The following is a 15,095-nucleotide window of genomic DNA, read 5'->3' as shown; positions in this document are numbered from 1 at the left end:
TATTAACTCCAAGTAAAAGCTAAAAAAAGGAGTTGAAGGATGAATTCTGCTGTGGTAAACCTCCTAAAGTAGCAGCTTCATTTTAATAATCTAGAAGTATTTACATATTTATATATGTCGGAAAAGTACACTTCAAGTATTTGTCTAGCACCCAGTGCAAGACAGCAGAAAGCCTATCTTGGATTTAAGCAGTCAGCAAGTTTATATTACAAATATGGAATTATACTAAAAACCGACTGACATTTCACAGTATTTCTGTGAATGAGGAATTGCCATAAAGATGAACTTCTACTGGAATAAATCAGTAACTGCCCTGATATTCAAATTTTTAAATAATACTTGGAAGTAAACCTAAAGTAAGTTACCATGAACTCTGCATTCAAGGCAAAGATTAGTAGATGGTAATTAGCCAGGAAGTTAGCACAGCCCTATGGAACAATTGCATTGCTTTTTAACACAGAACCATTCAAATGAATGCATTTTAATAAAGCCAATAAAAGAACAGCTAGATGACAATGGGGGCCATATGTACAGAACAGCAGATGTTACTATGACTCTAGCAATCTAAGGGGAAGTAATGAACATGCAGCTTGACATACAACGCTGATACAAAATTGGGGCAAGAAGAATATTCCCATTCTGACACTGGATGTCATATGCAGATATTGAAAGAGTAGAAGAGACAGAGCTCAGCCATAAAAGTGGTATGAAATTCAGAGAAAATATGTTGCAGTGAAAGACTTGAAAAGTGCAATCTGTTTAGTTTATTGTAAACAAGACCAACAGATGATTCAATCATTGCACACAAAAACCTTTGCTGGGAAAAAAATCTCACACCAAAATGACTCTTAAGATGTAGCAGAGAAAGCTATCAGAAGTCTGGAAGCCGAAAGCAGATCAATTCAAATAAAGAACTGCAAATTCTTAAATATGAAAACAACCAACTGCTTTAAAACCTCACTCAAATATAAAAAAAAAGATCGGCTATCTTAATGAAAACTGGTGCATGTGAATTTGGCTCAATGAAGGGCTTACTGGGTGAAATTCAATGGCTAAGTCAGGCTAAGGTCACTTTATAGTCTTAACTCTTAAAATTACAAGACATCTTATTTGCTATAGCAAACGGGCACCTGTTTGTACTGTAATGAAACAGTGTGACACTCAGCAAGAAGAAGTGATAAACATTCTGTGTACCTAATTAGTAGAGCAGCTGTTACCCAAATTTTTCTGTTAGCTTGGAATTGATAAAAAATGCAGCTTTTAATTAGTACAGAGCGTGCTTATCTTTTTCTGTTAGAAGTGTCAAACTGTTTCATTACCGCAAAAACAGAAAATACTTTGATGTAGATAGTACAATTTTAACTATTGCTTATCCTTAATGATTTTCAAAAGTTTAAGTAGTAACAGAAAACTATACTATACACCATATTGTGGGAGCTTAATGACATATAGGATATGAAATAAGGATAATTTAATCTCACACTTTTTTAGATAAATGACTCCTGAAGCAGATTATGCTAAATTGCTTTTCAAATTAGATCTCTACTAGAAATAACTTCGGAATTTATTATTTTAAGTAGAACTTTCTGCTAGATTTTTTTTCTTTGTGAAAATTTTCCCATTGCAGGTTCTTGATGGTCATATCTGGAAGGTACTGATCCTTGAATTCAAAGGCTCACTTATGGAGCCATGTTGAATTAAATTCCATTTCTTCCTCTGCTGAAACAGAAAACTTTGGCAAGAGATTTGAAAGATATCCTTGAGTCTCCAAGAGCCTGATAAATTTGATTCTGGATGAAGTGCAGATTAGGTTTAGGCTCAGGTAACAAATCATAAACACTGAATATGTGCATATTTGGAATCACTGCTCTAATCGTCTAAGGAAAACACTCAGGCCTCCAACTTATTAGGACCTCATCATGTGAAAGAGAACAGTTATACTGAGCAGCATAAGCATCTAAAGATTCCATCCTTCTTTTAGCAGGCTATACAGTAAACCCATCTCCCCTCAACCTCTACATGTTTGCTGGATCATTGCAGTGTTGTTCTCTGCAGGAGCCAATAGGCACATGCAGGGGATACAGCTGATACAGAGTATACCTAAATTTCCAAGAGACATTTAACAAAGCTTCTTCTTCAAAAAGTCTTAAAAACTCTCATTAGCCATGGTACAGAAAAAGGAACTTCCTTAGACACGTAACTGGCTAAAAGACAAAAAGGAGCTGAAGAAAATGATCAGTAGAGTAAGGCAGGGATCTGAACTTGGACATAGAGTATTCAACATACACTTCTGCAATCTGATAGAGGTGATGAGCGGTAAGGTAATCAAGTTAGCTAACATTATTGAGTTATTACTCTACAGTATTGGAGTTGAAGAGCTACCAAAGGAACCTTTGATAGTGGACAACTGGGCAAAAGAATGGCAGATGAACGTTAGGGCAAGTAAAGCTTGAAGTGATCCATGTGGTACAAAGATACCCAACTTTATATCCACAGCAATGAGCTCTGACTTATACCCCTAAGGAACAGGATCTTAGGTGTTCATTTAAAGATACTTCCAGTGTTCAGTAGTAGCCATAAAGCAAATAAAATATCAGTAATTATTAGAGATGGAAGAGATAAGAAAGCATACTAAACCAAAATTTTCCCCCATTTTCAAAACTGCACTGTTTTAAAATGGATGTGGGAGAGGGGAAGGGGAACTGGAAAAACTCCAGAGAGGCAAAAGCATGACCAGAAGTACAGAACAACTTCTACATGAGAAGGAACTAACTAAACTAGGACTCATGAAACTGGCAAAGCAGAGGGGTAGGATGGAGAGCCCTATAAAAGCCTACAAGCTATTAGGAGCTAGGAAGGTATCACTCTGTGCTCGTCGTGTTCTCATATTCTTAGCCAGGCACCCACTGTTGGCCATGGTCAGTGACAATTCTGGGCTGCACCTACCTTGGGCTGATCACACATTACCACTCCCATGTTAGTCTGGATGCTCTGAGAGAGCCATGGCTACCCATTTCTTCATCCTCTTCTATTGTGTTCTTAGTGAAATAGATGAGGTTCTGAAACTAACTAGAGGACAAAGTGTTTTGCTCAAGTTTTGCTTGTGGTAGGTATTTATTTGGGGATTCTCTACCTTGTTCATTTTAATAACCAAACCACAAGGAGGCTGACAAAATCTTCATGATAGTCACTCATAAACCTGTTTAGAATACCTATACTGTGTCCCTTTTGGAGCAGATAATGATTAGTCCTTTTCAATTTTATGATGGCAATGTTAGACTGACAGCAACAAGAAATAACAACATAGATGTTAATTCTGTGCAGGAAAGGCTGATCATGAGAAGCAAAAATGATCAGGAGAAAGAGACAGTCTCTACTCACGGCTGTTAAATATCACCGTTGAAGTTCTTAATCATAAAATTCACTTTACTCATGGACTTTCATTGTGCTCAGTCTAAGCTATATAGCTAACGAGCCTTGGTTCCATCTTTAAGAGACCAGGGGACTATCACCCTAATTGAAAAACACTTGTATGAAGAGGAGGCTTAGGATATTTCACCATGTAGTTTGTTTCAGAAGGAGGGAAGGTGTGTGTGGGGGGGACAGGAACAGACAGACAGGCAGTACCCTGGTGAAGCTTGTCCCAATAGAATATTACAACAGAACATTTAGTAACATGGGAGATTTCTATTCTCATTACAACAGCAGTAAGAAAACCAGAACAGAACTCCCTCCTCCCCACAGTCTTCGATAAACAATCACTTAGCCTCTTTTAAAGGAAACTAAAATGGACAATTGCCATAACATTAATCTAAAACTTTAGACTACTTAGAGCAACAAACTTGATTTGACACATACCAAACATTCTGCAAAACTTGGGGGAAAGACATGCAACATAACTCTCCCTGCAGATGACAAGCTTTAGTTTAAATGAGGCATTTTAATACGCTGACAATAATCACTTAAAGCTAAAAGGTAATTTTGCAGTTCCTGGCAATAATCTGACAGTTTAAGACAATTTGTCTCATTCTATAACTCTGCACTTACCCCTTGTTCATCCAGCTTCATAAGCTGTTCTGTGACTTTCGGAGTGTTGAAGGCCAGCCTTAGGCAATGTATATTCAGCTCAGGAACCACGTACTCCAGCACTTCTTTTAGAGGTAGTCCCCTGGCTGTGCAATGCTTTGCAGTTGAAGGGATAGCATCTTCCAGCACAGAGCCTCTTAGTGTCATAAGCTAAGCATACAAACCAAAAATAGCTTATATATTGAATTATGTCCTGAGAAAAGGTTGATTAGCAATAGCAGTAGAGCAAAACATACTATTTTTCCAATTCTCAATAGAGATTGAGGACACTAAATAACTTATGTTGCATGAAACAGACACTGATACACAAAATGTCACTCACTGATAGCTAAGAGTAGACAGAATATTTCAAATGATTCAACAGATTTAAGTTTTACAAGAAACTAATAACTGGAAAAGATTAATAGTACCATTTCTAGCAAAGCATTTCAAATTGTAAAAGTACGCTTCTAAGGTCTACCCACTGTCACGTATAAAAGTGGAGGAAGTAATTTCTCTCCTCTTTGCTGGCTTCTAGCTAATACAGCTTCTGTAAGTTTCTCAAGCTTTAACTAAAACAACCTTCACAATTTCCTCTGTATTGGATGTTATGGAATAACTCACTCACTGATACACTTAGTTGTATTCTGTGTAATATAAACATGTGGCATAACTTTTGTCAGGAAATTCTGCTGAAAAGCACACAAACCTCACACATACCACCTGGTTCTCCCTGCTGACTTCTAGTGTCTTTTACTATCATTTCTGAACTGCTTACCTCACTGGTTCTGAATATGATCCGGTAGTTGTATTGAGGTCCATTTTCTTTGATTTCCTCTGGCTTCTCTCTTCTGATACTCACAGCTACTGGACCCAGGTTCTCATCTGCCCCAAAATAGTTCCAGTGTTCTTGCATAATACAAAAAAAAAAAAAAAAAAGAACACGCAAATAAAAGTCCATCTTACTTCTTACACTTCAATTATATTTCATGCTTAGTTGTTATATTGGAAATTAACTGCCAGCTCCACTAGAGTCAGTAAGAGCATGTCTTCAGGAATTCATTCTCATGCTTCAGTTCTCTAATGAGCTCCATTTATACAGGAAGGCTGAAATTCAACATTGCATCTCTGCTTAAAGAGGCCTAAAACAGGATACACCACTTACATTGGCTCTTATATCGAAATCTGTTTCATTCACATTGAGCTAAATAAGTACAACCCCCCTTAAAGATAAAAACAAAGAAGCCAAATGCACCAAAGTGGGAAACTCGCCACTCCTTGTTAAAATGGGAGTGGCAAACAATTGTACTTAGCAAAGGATGCAACTTACTTATTTTTGCATGGAAAAAGCAAAGAACAGTCAAACAAGTTACTCAATTATAAAAGGGGAAAAACTGATGAAGCTGAAAAAGAAGTTAAAGACTTGTTCATAGTAAAAAAAAAAAAAAAAGGCAGCAAAGCACAGTACCATAGAAAAATAGAACAAAGCACAAGAAACAAAGTGACTAGCATAAATATTTAACAGTAACATGTCAAACAACCCTAAGAGTAAATTTAAAGTGCTAAGAGATGAGTCTAAAACTAGCCCAGCTGGGAAGGTGGCAGAAAGGAGACTACAGGGCTGGAGAAATTGCTCACTAGCTGAACAGTAGATTATTTAAGATACATTTTTATATTTGTTTAACTATGCCCATGTAAAGCTTGGCTTTACATGAAAAAATATTAGAAGAGTGCATTTACAAAAATTAAAGCTCAACAATTTTAAGGGATTGGTGTTGAAGGCTCTTCTATTGAGCCTTCTGAGTGTTACAGACTATCTCGACTGATGACAGAGGTATATCACCATGAATGCAGCAACATACAAATAAAGCTGCACATATCTTAAGTGACAACAACTGAATTTAAGCATACAATACCTGAAAGGAAAATTTAAGAGAAACTGTCAAAAAATGGAAGTCAAGCATTGTACAAGAAAAATAAGTCCTATGTCATCACTTTCCATATGCTGCATATCTGCATATATGAATGAATTTAAACATGCACAAAAATAGAAAGTTAGAACTATCTGAAAATTCAACAATTCAAAGAAGAAATGTGAAATTCAGTGGAATGAAAAAAAAGATGTAACTGCCCTGAAAGGAAATGTAACCATACTGCCTGATCTACTATATACAGATTACTTGTTATTCTTAGAACAACCAGAACTTACCAAGAACTTTAAAAACAGTGTAATATGAGCTATTCTGCTATAGAGATAAAATGTAAAATATTTTAATGTCATCACCAAGAACTGCATCTTTAAAAATACCAAAAAAATAGATACTGAAATAAACTCCATCCAAAGTGAATGGCCGTAATTTTTCCAATGAATAATCACTTGTGGCATTAAAAATTTGAGTGCCTCATTTTTTATCCAATTTCTTTTTAAAATTATACTTACTGGTTCTTGCTATACTTTCCTCCAACACACTATATGTTTTTCAAGTAGGTGCTCTCTCCTCATGAACTTACTTCTCCCTAGAATTACACCTTTGTCTTCACACAGCTGTCCACCCCTTTAAGCCCTTGGGGGCTCTATTTTATTCCTGATTATCTGGTATTTTATTACTCTTTCCTCAATGTCTTCCATTTAAGATTTCAGAGCATGCAAGACATAAAAGAAACATGCTCACAGCATTAAAAAGCTTGCTTTCCACCAAATTCCTCTGCAAGTCGTCAAAAGCCAATACTCCGCACAGAGGTAATTAAGATTCAAAATTCTTTTAATATCTTGTGGAATAATATTGGCTTAAGTTTTGGGTGACTGAATTAGTCATGAGTGGGGAAATTATGAATAAATTAGACCATCCACATAAGCCTAATTAAATCTTTATACTACTCCACTGGTATGAGCCCTGTAAACACGACAGAGATCTTCCACTGTTTAAAAACCCAAACCATCTTATTAGCACCCTAGCATTTCTTCTTCCTCCACTAAGTAACTTGCTTGTTTCAGGATGTTTATAGCTCACTGGTTTATGGCAGAGATGGTCAATGCAGAAGCTGCACAGTCATTCACAATGTGAGACCAATTTTCTATCAGCATATTATGCAGCTTCCAAAACCTGAGATAGCTTGGTCATCTCCACACTAAACTACTTAGTGACTTAAAAACATTGATGTACCTTTGTTTATACAATAGAAAATTTTAAAGAAAAAAAGATGTGTTGGTAGTACACACTAGAAGGGTCCAAAAATTACATTAGTTTTCTGTACTGACAACTGAACAGATGATAAAGTTTGTGCATCTTGTAACCAGTCTAGCCTGCAATTCAGCTAGAGAGTTTTCTCAGGAGAAATTATTCTACATCTTGAAAATACATTTAGGAAGGCTGGTAAGAGGAATGCTTGAAGCTGCATTAACACACATGTACAATTCTGTATCATTTGATTAAGCTATTTATCTAGCACCTATTTATTTGGAAAAATGCACAGTGTGGAATTATACACTTCTCTGCTAATAGGAAATTTCTTTTACCCTCTTTCCCTTCACTTTACACTGGGCAGTTGTCTGTCTTGCTCCTTTAGGCATCTCCTCAGTCCTCTCTTCTATTCACACTGTCCTTACCTCCATTCACATTTACTACAGAGTCATTCAATCTTCACCTTTGTCTTTATTCTCTTTCTCCTCCTCTACCCCGTGTCTGTATTCATTCTGCAAGCTACAGTATATATCCCCGCATCTGACTACTTTTCCCTGTGGTACAGGGTTTCGTGCATCTCCATCTGAATTTCCACTACATCCTGAATTTCCTTGCATCCAACCATTTTCTCTTTCCTGTAGCAGGAAAAGTAGTACCAGAATTTAAGTGCACACAGCTCAATATCCAATGTAAAGGTAATTAATAAGGAGTTTTATTGTCAAAACAAGGGTTACTTCACAACTATAATTCAAGAATTTTATGCCAAACATGAACAGCATAGAAGACAGCTTTTTCCTCCACCCCACAAAGAATCTCACTGAAAGCAACACTTCTCAAGCTTGACATTATTTCATTTAAACTACTGTTGAAATATTATTTAACTAAGAGACATTCAGGAGACAACTAGCAACAGTCATAAATTAATTTATAAATCCATGCCAAAAAGAAGTAATTACTTGCTTGTACCTGGTCATCAGAACAGATTATACATACTTTTTAAAATAGTTAAATATTTATCATATAATTCAAAAGACACTTCCAGTGAAAGAACCTAAGTGTAAATATCTATGAGTTCCCTTGCAAAGGAAATCCAAGTAAATGCACTTGATATGAGTTTTTTTGTGCTTTTATCATATTTACCTTTGAATATCATGTTCAACTGATGTATTTTCTGTAATCAGACTAGAAGTAAAAATCCCAAACATTCTGCTTCAGAATGAAACTCTGCATCAAGCATTTTCCTCTAATCCTACCGCAGCATTTACGGCACTGGAAAACTCTGCCCAGTAGCTCTCCGGGAACAAGAGAGCAGCATTTTTAGAGCTCAGTCCTAACGTCTTCAGACTGTTGCTCACGACCAGACTGTTAACTGTAAATTTTCTGTAAGTCTAGCCACATACTTGAAAGGTACTGATTTGGGGATAGAATATGCAGAAATTTAAAGCATTAGAGCAAAGGGGTTTTTTACTGGCTGCCAACAGTTAAAGGAAAGCTGACCAACAGCTCACTCATTATAAAACCAGCTCAGGAAACTATTTACTTCTCAGTCAAGTCTTTCATTTTAAGCCAGTAACTCAAATTTGTCCTAAATGGTAACGATGTTAGTGACTACCGCCCGAGGATGACCAAAGCTAAACAGATGCTCTCGGTTCTTTCCATGAGAACCGTAATTCCCAGACACAACTGGGGGGACACAGAGAGAATTAGACTGCTCCTCCAGAGTGATATGGTCTCTTTTCTAAGCAGCACTTAGACAAGCTGATGGAAGAATTTTTTTCCATCACCATGGTTTTATTATTGTTAATAAGTTTTTAATATCAAGCGCTATAGATAGGCTAATAAGCATGGTTCTCCTTGAAAAATACTTTATTGCTAATAATTAATCCATTCCCTAAATGTACAAACATTTCTAAGACTTCATCCAGAATATACACGCAAGGCTTTTACCCATGTATGGGAAAGAAATTCAAGTCTCAATGATAAGTTATGGCCATATATTCAGAATTTCTAAGTAGAAAACAGAAAACATTATGATAGTATGTAAATCTGTTGTTTGCTTGTCTTAAATACTGTGCCCTGATCTCAACTGGAAAAGGTTCAGAGAAGGGCAACAAAACATGACTGAGGCTTATGAAATAACACATAGCAAAGAAAGGTGAGAAAACCAAACTTTTTCACCTAGCAGTGAGACTGTTTAATCTGATGACCCTAGTTTTCATTCTGGAAGCCGGTAGACAAAGCCAGTAAAAATTGGCTCTTTATGACCAAGCTGTATTCAAGCTGCCGAACTCCTTGCTGCTGCAGGAGTACTGTGAAGGCTGAAAGTTTATTCAGGGTAACAGACAACTGGATAAATGCCTGAAAGGTAAGTCCAAAGACTACTAAACACAAATGATATTATCACCAGGTTATGAAGTCCATTATCTAGGCATGTCCAGAGGCTGGCAAAGTACACCCGGAAAGTAACGCTATGCCTTTGCCCTGTTCTTACTCTTCCTTCAGTATCTGTTGCTGGCCTTTGCCAGAAGATAGGACTAGAAGTTTTGGATTGACCTAAGACGACTCTCCCTTTCTCTGGCAACTGTAATTTTATGTCCAGAAGCCATGAGTTCAAAGGTTTTTCTGCCCCCCCCCCCTTTTTTTTCCTTAAAATGAACTGAAGCATTGCAGTCCATAGTACAAGATGAATTGTGGGGGGTAGAAAGTTATGTAAGAAAGAACCTCACTTTCTCACACAAAAAGACATCTTCTCTTACGTTTCAGTAAGAAGGCCTGAACAACTTGTTCCTCCTTTCTGTCAAAAAATATACTTTTTATCAAAACTGAAGTTCATCAGCTGTCTTAACATGTATTTTCTTAGAAGAGTAGTTGCAAGGTTTTATAATCATCACAATCATAGGACAAACAAAAATGTTAGAATGCTCTACAAGGAAAAAAATAGTCCGGAAAGTAGCCCCAGAACAATTCACAGGTAGCTTCTTGAAATCTTCCCTTCCCCCTCCTGGCCCTTACATTTGGTGCCACTGTGTAGGAAAAAAAAAGAAAAAAAAAAAGAAAAAGAAGAAAAAAGAAAAAAAGAAAAAAAAGAAGAAAAAAATAGTCCAACCTGTTTTCCTTCTGATTAATTCTAAAAGCACCATGTTTAGAAAGAAAATCTTTTATTTCAATAACCACAATTTTTTTAAAATTTTGCCCATGTTGTGGTTTAACCCCAGCCAGCGACTAAGCACCACGCAGCCACTTGCTCACACACTGCCCCCCACAGTGGGATGGGGGAGAGGATCAGAAAAAAAAAAGTAAAACTTGTGGGTTGAGATAAGGACGGTTTAATAAATAAAGTAAAATAAAATATAACAGCCACAACACTAATAATAAAATATAATAATTTTAATGAAAAGTAAGGTAACAAAGAGAAAGATAAATAAAACCCACGACAGACAGGTGATGCACAACACAATTGCTCACCACCCGCTGACCGATACCCGAGCAGCGATCTGCCCTTCCTGGCCAGCTCCCCCCAGTTTATATACTGAGCATGATGGTCTATGGTATGGAATTTCCTTTTGGCTAGTTCAGGTCACCTGTCCTGGCCATGCTCCCTCCCAGCTTCTTGTGCACCTGTGCGCTGGCAGAGCATGGGAAACTGAAAAATCCTTAACTTAGGATAAGCACTACTTAGCAACACCTAAAACATCAGTGTGTTATCAAAGTTATTCTCACACTAACTCCAGAACACAGCACTGTACCAGCTACTAGGAAGAAAATTAACTCTATCCCAGCCAAAACCAGGACAGCCCAGTACCAGCATACTTTGAAATATTTTTATTGTTATTAATGATCTCATTTGTGTTTCAGCCAGTATTCTGATTTCACTCCAGACACTTGGACACAACCAAGCAGCAAGAGCTGAAAGCACATATACAGTATGGCACAAGTGAGAAAGCACACCAATACTGAACTGAAGCCAGCCTTACTCTGTCCAGCTACTTACTAGATCTATACGAACTGCAAACCCCTCCAATAAAGAGGCATCTTAAAAGATGGGACTCTGTCAGACTAAGAAACAGAGCTGCCAGAAGAGACCTTGTTATCTTAACTCAAACGGTCAGAAACTGTCCTTTCAAGCACTGAAGTTAAGAGAACGGAAATATCATACAAGAACCCATGACTGCCATGTAAAATGAACAACTTCCTGTAATAAATTTTTCCCATGTATAGTTATCCTTTTTTTTCAAAGCTTAATCTTATTTCAAGGTCAAATTTGTGCAACCCTCACAATTTTTTCTTCTGCTGGCTTCGCTCTCCCACCTGTTTAAGCACTAGCATTACCACATACCTCAGTGCTTATAAATGTCTAGACTAAGATTTCTAATTACAAGTCCCCCTATCAAAAGACCTTTAAATAGTCACCTTGCAAATACATCTTTTGCAATATAAGAGTAGCATTCAGCTCCTGTAAGCATAAACATTCTCCATGAGTTAGCTGTGTATAAGGCTTCTGTAGAGAATTGAGTGAAATAAGACTGCAACTTGTATCATCCTGCAAGGTTCGTTTCTCTCCACTCAGTACAAAGGAAGTCTGAACAATTAGCTCAGATATAAAGTAGAGGAGCCAAATCCAACCTTGGGAACTAAAGATATAAGGTTCTTTTCCCAATATCTGTACTATTTTTCTAACCTCCTCTAAGCTGTCTCCACCAGTATTCTCACATTTAGAAGTCTGGACACCAGGCCAGAATATTATTTATCAATAGTTTTACCACTGCTCTGTAAAGGGTCAAATAATATGTTGATTTCACCTTAGTATTTCTTTCACATACAAATGCTCCTCCATTTGCGTTCATCGATGAACTTACACAAGACTCATCCATAAATGTCACATGCAAATATTTTACACTAACTAGATTAGGATATTTTAATTAATTTGGACCATGTTAGTAATATTCCAGCTCACTGATACCTCCCCCGTACACTGCTAAAATTTGAGATGCATCTATCATCCAAGTAACAATACCCGTAAAGAATGAGCTATTACTTCCATATAATTAAAGATTTCAGTCAAGTCACCATCAGCATCTCACCAAATTACCTTCGAGAAATTAAAATGGACTTTATCAATGCAATGGCTTTCACTCTTTTTCTTTTTTATATGACACAAAAGATTAACAGTGTGCGGGGGTTTTTTGTGACAAGACTTACTTTTCATTAAATCATGCTGACTAGCATCATTAATGATTTTTAACTGGAAGTTCTTTGTTGATAGTTACCTGCTTTGTTATTTCAAGTTGGCATGAAAACAAACTAAAGGATTACAATTCTCTGGGTCATCACTTTATTCTTTACAAGCTCTAGGATTATGTCAGTACTTCTCAAATTCTGTGAAATTTTCCTGGTTTCAGATCTTTAAAAGTTATCGTTGCTGAATCAGAATTGTTTGCTTCATGCTTTCAAGACTATAAAATTACCCAAGGCCTGCTGACTCGACTAGCTGATCCCACTGAAACTGTCTTTTGTCACTGTCTATTCCATTCATAACATCATAAAGATCAAACCTCTTTAAACAAGGAAGTTTCTGCATCATTACTTGCTTCATGGTATAAAAACTTCCAGTTACAACTGACTTCCTTGATTTTTTTTCCTGCTGCTTTAAGTTTTGTCACTATCCCATCACATTCAGATCAGTCTAAAGTTTGCTTGGGGAAAGACGATACACTGGGTGGTCAACAAAATGTGTTTGGTACTTGTAAAAAGTGGGGTTTGGGCATATCTGATGAGGCTTCTGAAGTACATCTCTTTTCAGACAAACAAATCTATGGTAGGAACAATGCCCCCGGCTTGTGCCTGCTGGACTGAACATGAGCACAGTGAATTTAAAATCCAGTTTTAGGGCTTAAGGGAAAAAAAAGTCACAGATGCTTCTTTCCCTCCAAACCCACTCCATACATATACTGACACTTTTATATCTGGTTACCCCTCACCAATACCCTTAGGACTAGGTTGTGTTGATTTTATCTAATTAATCTTAATTACAACTAAAAAGAAGTGGAGATATAATGGTGACTGGCATTGCAGTAGCATGAGGGTGAGGGTTTCCCTTAAGGATAAGCCAAACTAATAAATTGCTGTTGCCTAATGGCTGAAATCCCACTCACACCTCCTTCCTCTTCTGCTGTTCACTCTCGTTGCTTACCTGGCACTAGGCTTTAGCACTTCTCTGACTGCAAGGAAAGCTGATTTGACTCACTAAAACCGGAGAGAAATAACCCAGCAACAAAAAGCAAATTTATTGTGATGGCAAGATTTCTGCTTGGTTAGTGAACTAAACTGGCTTATCAAGTTTTCAGAAAACAAAGAGTACTAGTAGAAAGAAGGGGGAGAAATAAAGCCTTCCGCTTTTAGTGCTGAAATGCTGTTAAATCAGGTCAGCTGTAACACAAAACTGCACCCTTAGTTGCTGATTGCAAAACTCACCTGAGTGATAATGAATCAAATTGTTCCGGAGGGAGACAGAAAGGAAGGTAATAGCAGGCAAGGGTCTCTAATCTCAGGCTCTCCCCTCCAAACATACCTCATCCTATATTGCACGTCTGGCCTACTGTTCTCAGAAAACCAATTTTTCCTCACTCCTTTCTCTCCAAAGGACGTGGGTCACCACTCTCAAAAACCATGCAGCAAAGGCTATCTCTCAGCCCCAGAAAGACTGCAGAAAAAGGAGACTATGGAAAGCGTGACAAGAGCCACCCAACCAAGGGACAATGCAGGGAAAAAGAGGCAAGAGATGGACCTATTTCGAGGCAAGGGAAAAATGGGAGATGAGCTGTAACATACAGTTAATGAGTTGAAGTTTTTTTGAACTGACCATCCACTTATTTTAACCAGGCATTACTGTTGCTTTAATCTGCAGGAAATGAGCTCTTTCGAGCTGCTTTCACTGAAGAGATGAAACCCAATCCTGATCATTGGTAGCTAAGGAACAAGCATTGGTCATTAGACCAGTTCTATCCATCTGAACATACCATAGCAAGGCACACAATCCTGCAGACAGAACTCTTTTAAACTTTAAAGGACCTTGGTCTGCACTCCTTTTTGATCATTTTCAGAATCAGGAAGAAAAGACAGTGAGATCTGCATCTCGTGGTGCCAGCATCATTTTGGTGAGGGGAGTATCTGGGTAATGTTTGAGTTTTGCTTGTTTCTATAGGTCAAAAAGCATTGATGGAAATTACAATCCTTGGTTTCAAGAGCCATGTGATACAGAATTGTACTCTTTTTTCAGACACGTTGTTGTCACTGCAACCCATATGTTTGTGTATATCTAGTTATGTATGTACAGTGATAGTTTCTTTCTGCAAAATCTGACAAATAAGAATTTTCTTTCTAGACTGATGGCTATAATGAAAATAGCAAGTAAAATTTTAATCTTTATTTATATGGTATCATTGACTTAAAATAAACAGTCACCCCCCCCCCCCCATTTTGAAATGGATAATTAAGATACTAAAATGTCCAAAGATTATTGTAAATGCTAACTTTCCAAGCTGCACATTCCATTAAATCCTCAGTACATCAAGTCTTGACTTGGAAGGAAGAAAGTTCTCATACTTTAGGATTTTACTTTCCTTTTTAATCTTTCAAGTGCCAACCCCTGCCCACTCCCATGGATACCAAAGCTGTGTTTCAAGACATTTATAATTCATAGCCGTTTCTAACTGTTATGTGTATCAGTACTAAAAATCATCAACTTTTTTTTTTACCCCAGCACTGTGAAAGACTCTATTAGACATAGCATGTACTGATTGGTAAAATATACCATGTTTAAGCACTGCTGATTAAATAAAAAATAAAAAA

General features: G+C 37.2%; 1 protein-coding gene across 9 annotated transcripts in view; it reads right to left on the bottom strand.

Annotated features, from left to right (window-relative positions):
* Nucleotides 1–15,095, bottom strand: part of SIPA1L1 (signal induced proliferation associated 1 like 1) — a 224,181-nt gene that overhangs the window by 61,570 nt on the left and 147,516 nt on the right. For all 9 annotated transcript variants that reach the window (XM_075030550.1, XM_075030559.1, XM_075030551.1 and 6 more), the window contains 2 exons: nt 4,844–4,974; nt 4,048–4,236 (listed from right to left, as the gene is read on the bottom strand). In XM_075030550.1, the coding sequence (XP_074886651.1) occupies nt 4,048–4,236; nt 4,844–4,974 (320 nt within the window). The remainder of the gene's footprint in view (nt 1–4,047; nt 4,237–4,843; nt 4,975–15,095) is intronic.

This window comes from Buteo buteo, chromosome 6, assembly GCF_964188355.1.
Source record: "Buteo buteo chromosome 6, bButBut1.hap1.1, whole genome shotgun sequence".
Classification (NCBI taxonomy): domain Eukaryota; kingdom Metazoa; phylum Chordata; class Aves; order Accipitriformes; family Accipitridae; genus Buteo; species Buteo buteo.
Note: the sequence above shows the minus strand (reverse complement) of the source record. Positions and strands in the feature narration are given on the sequence as shown.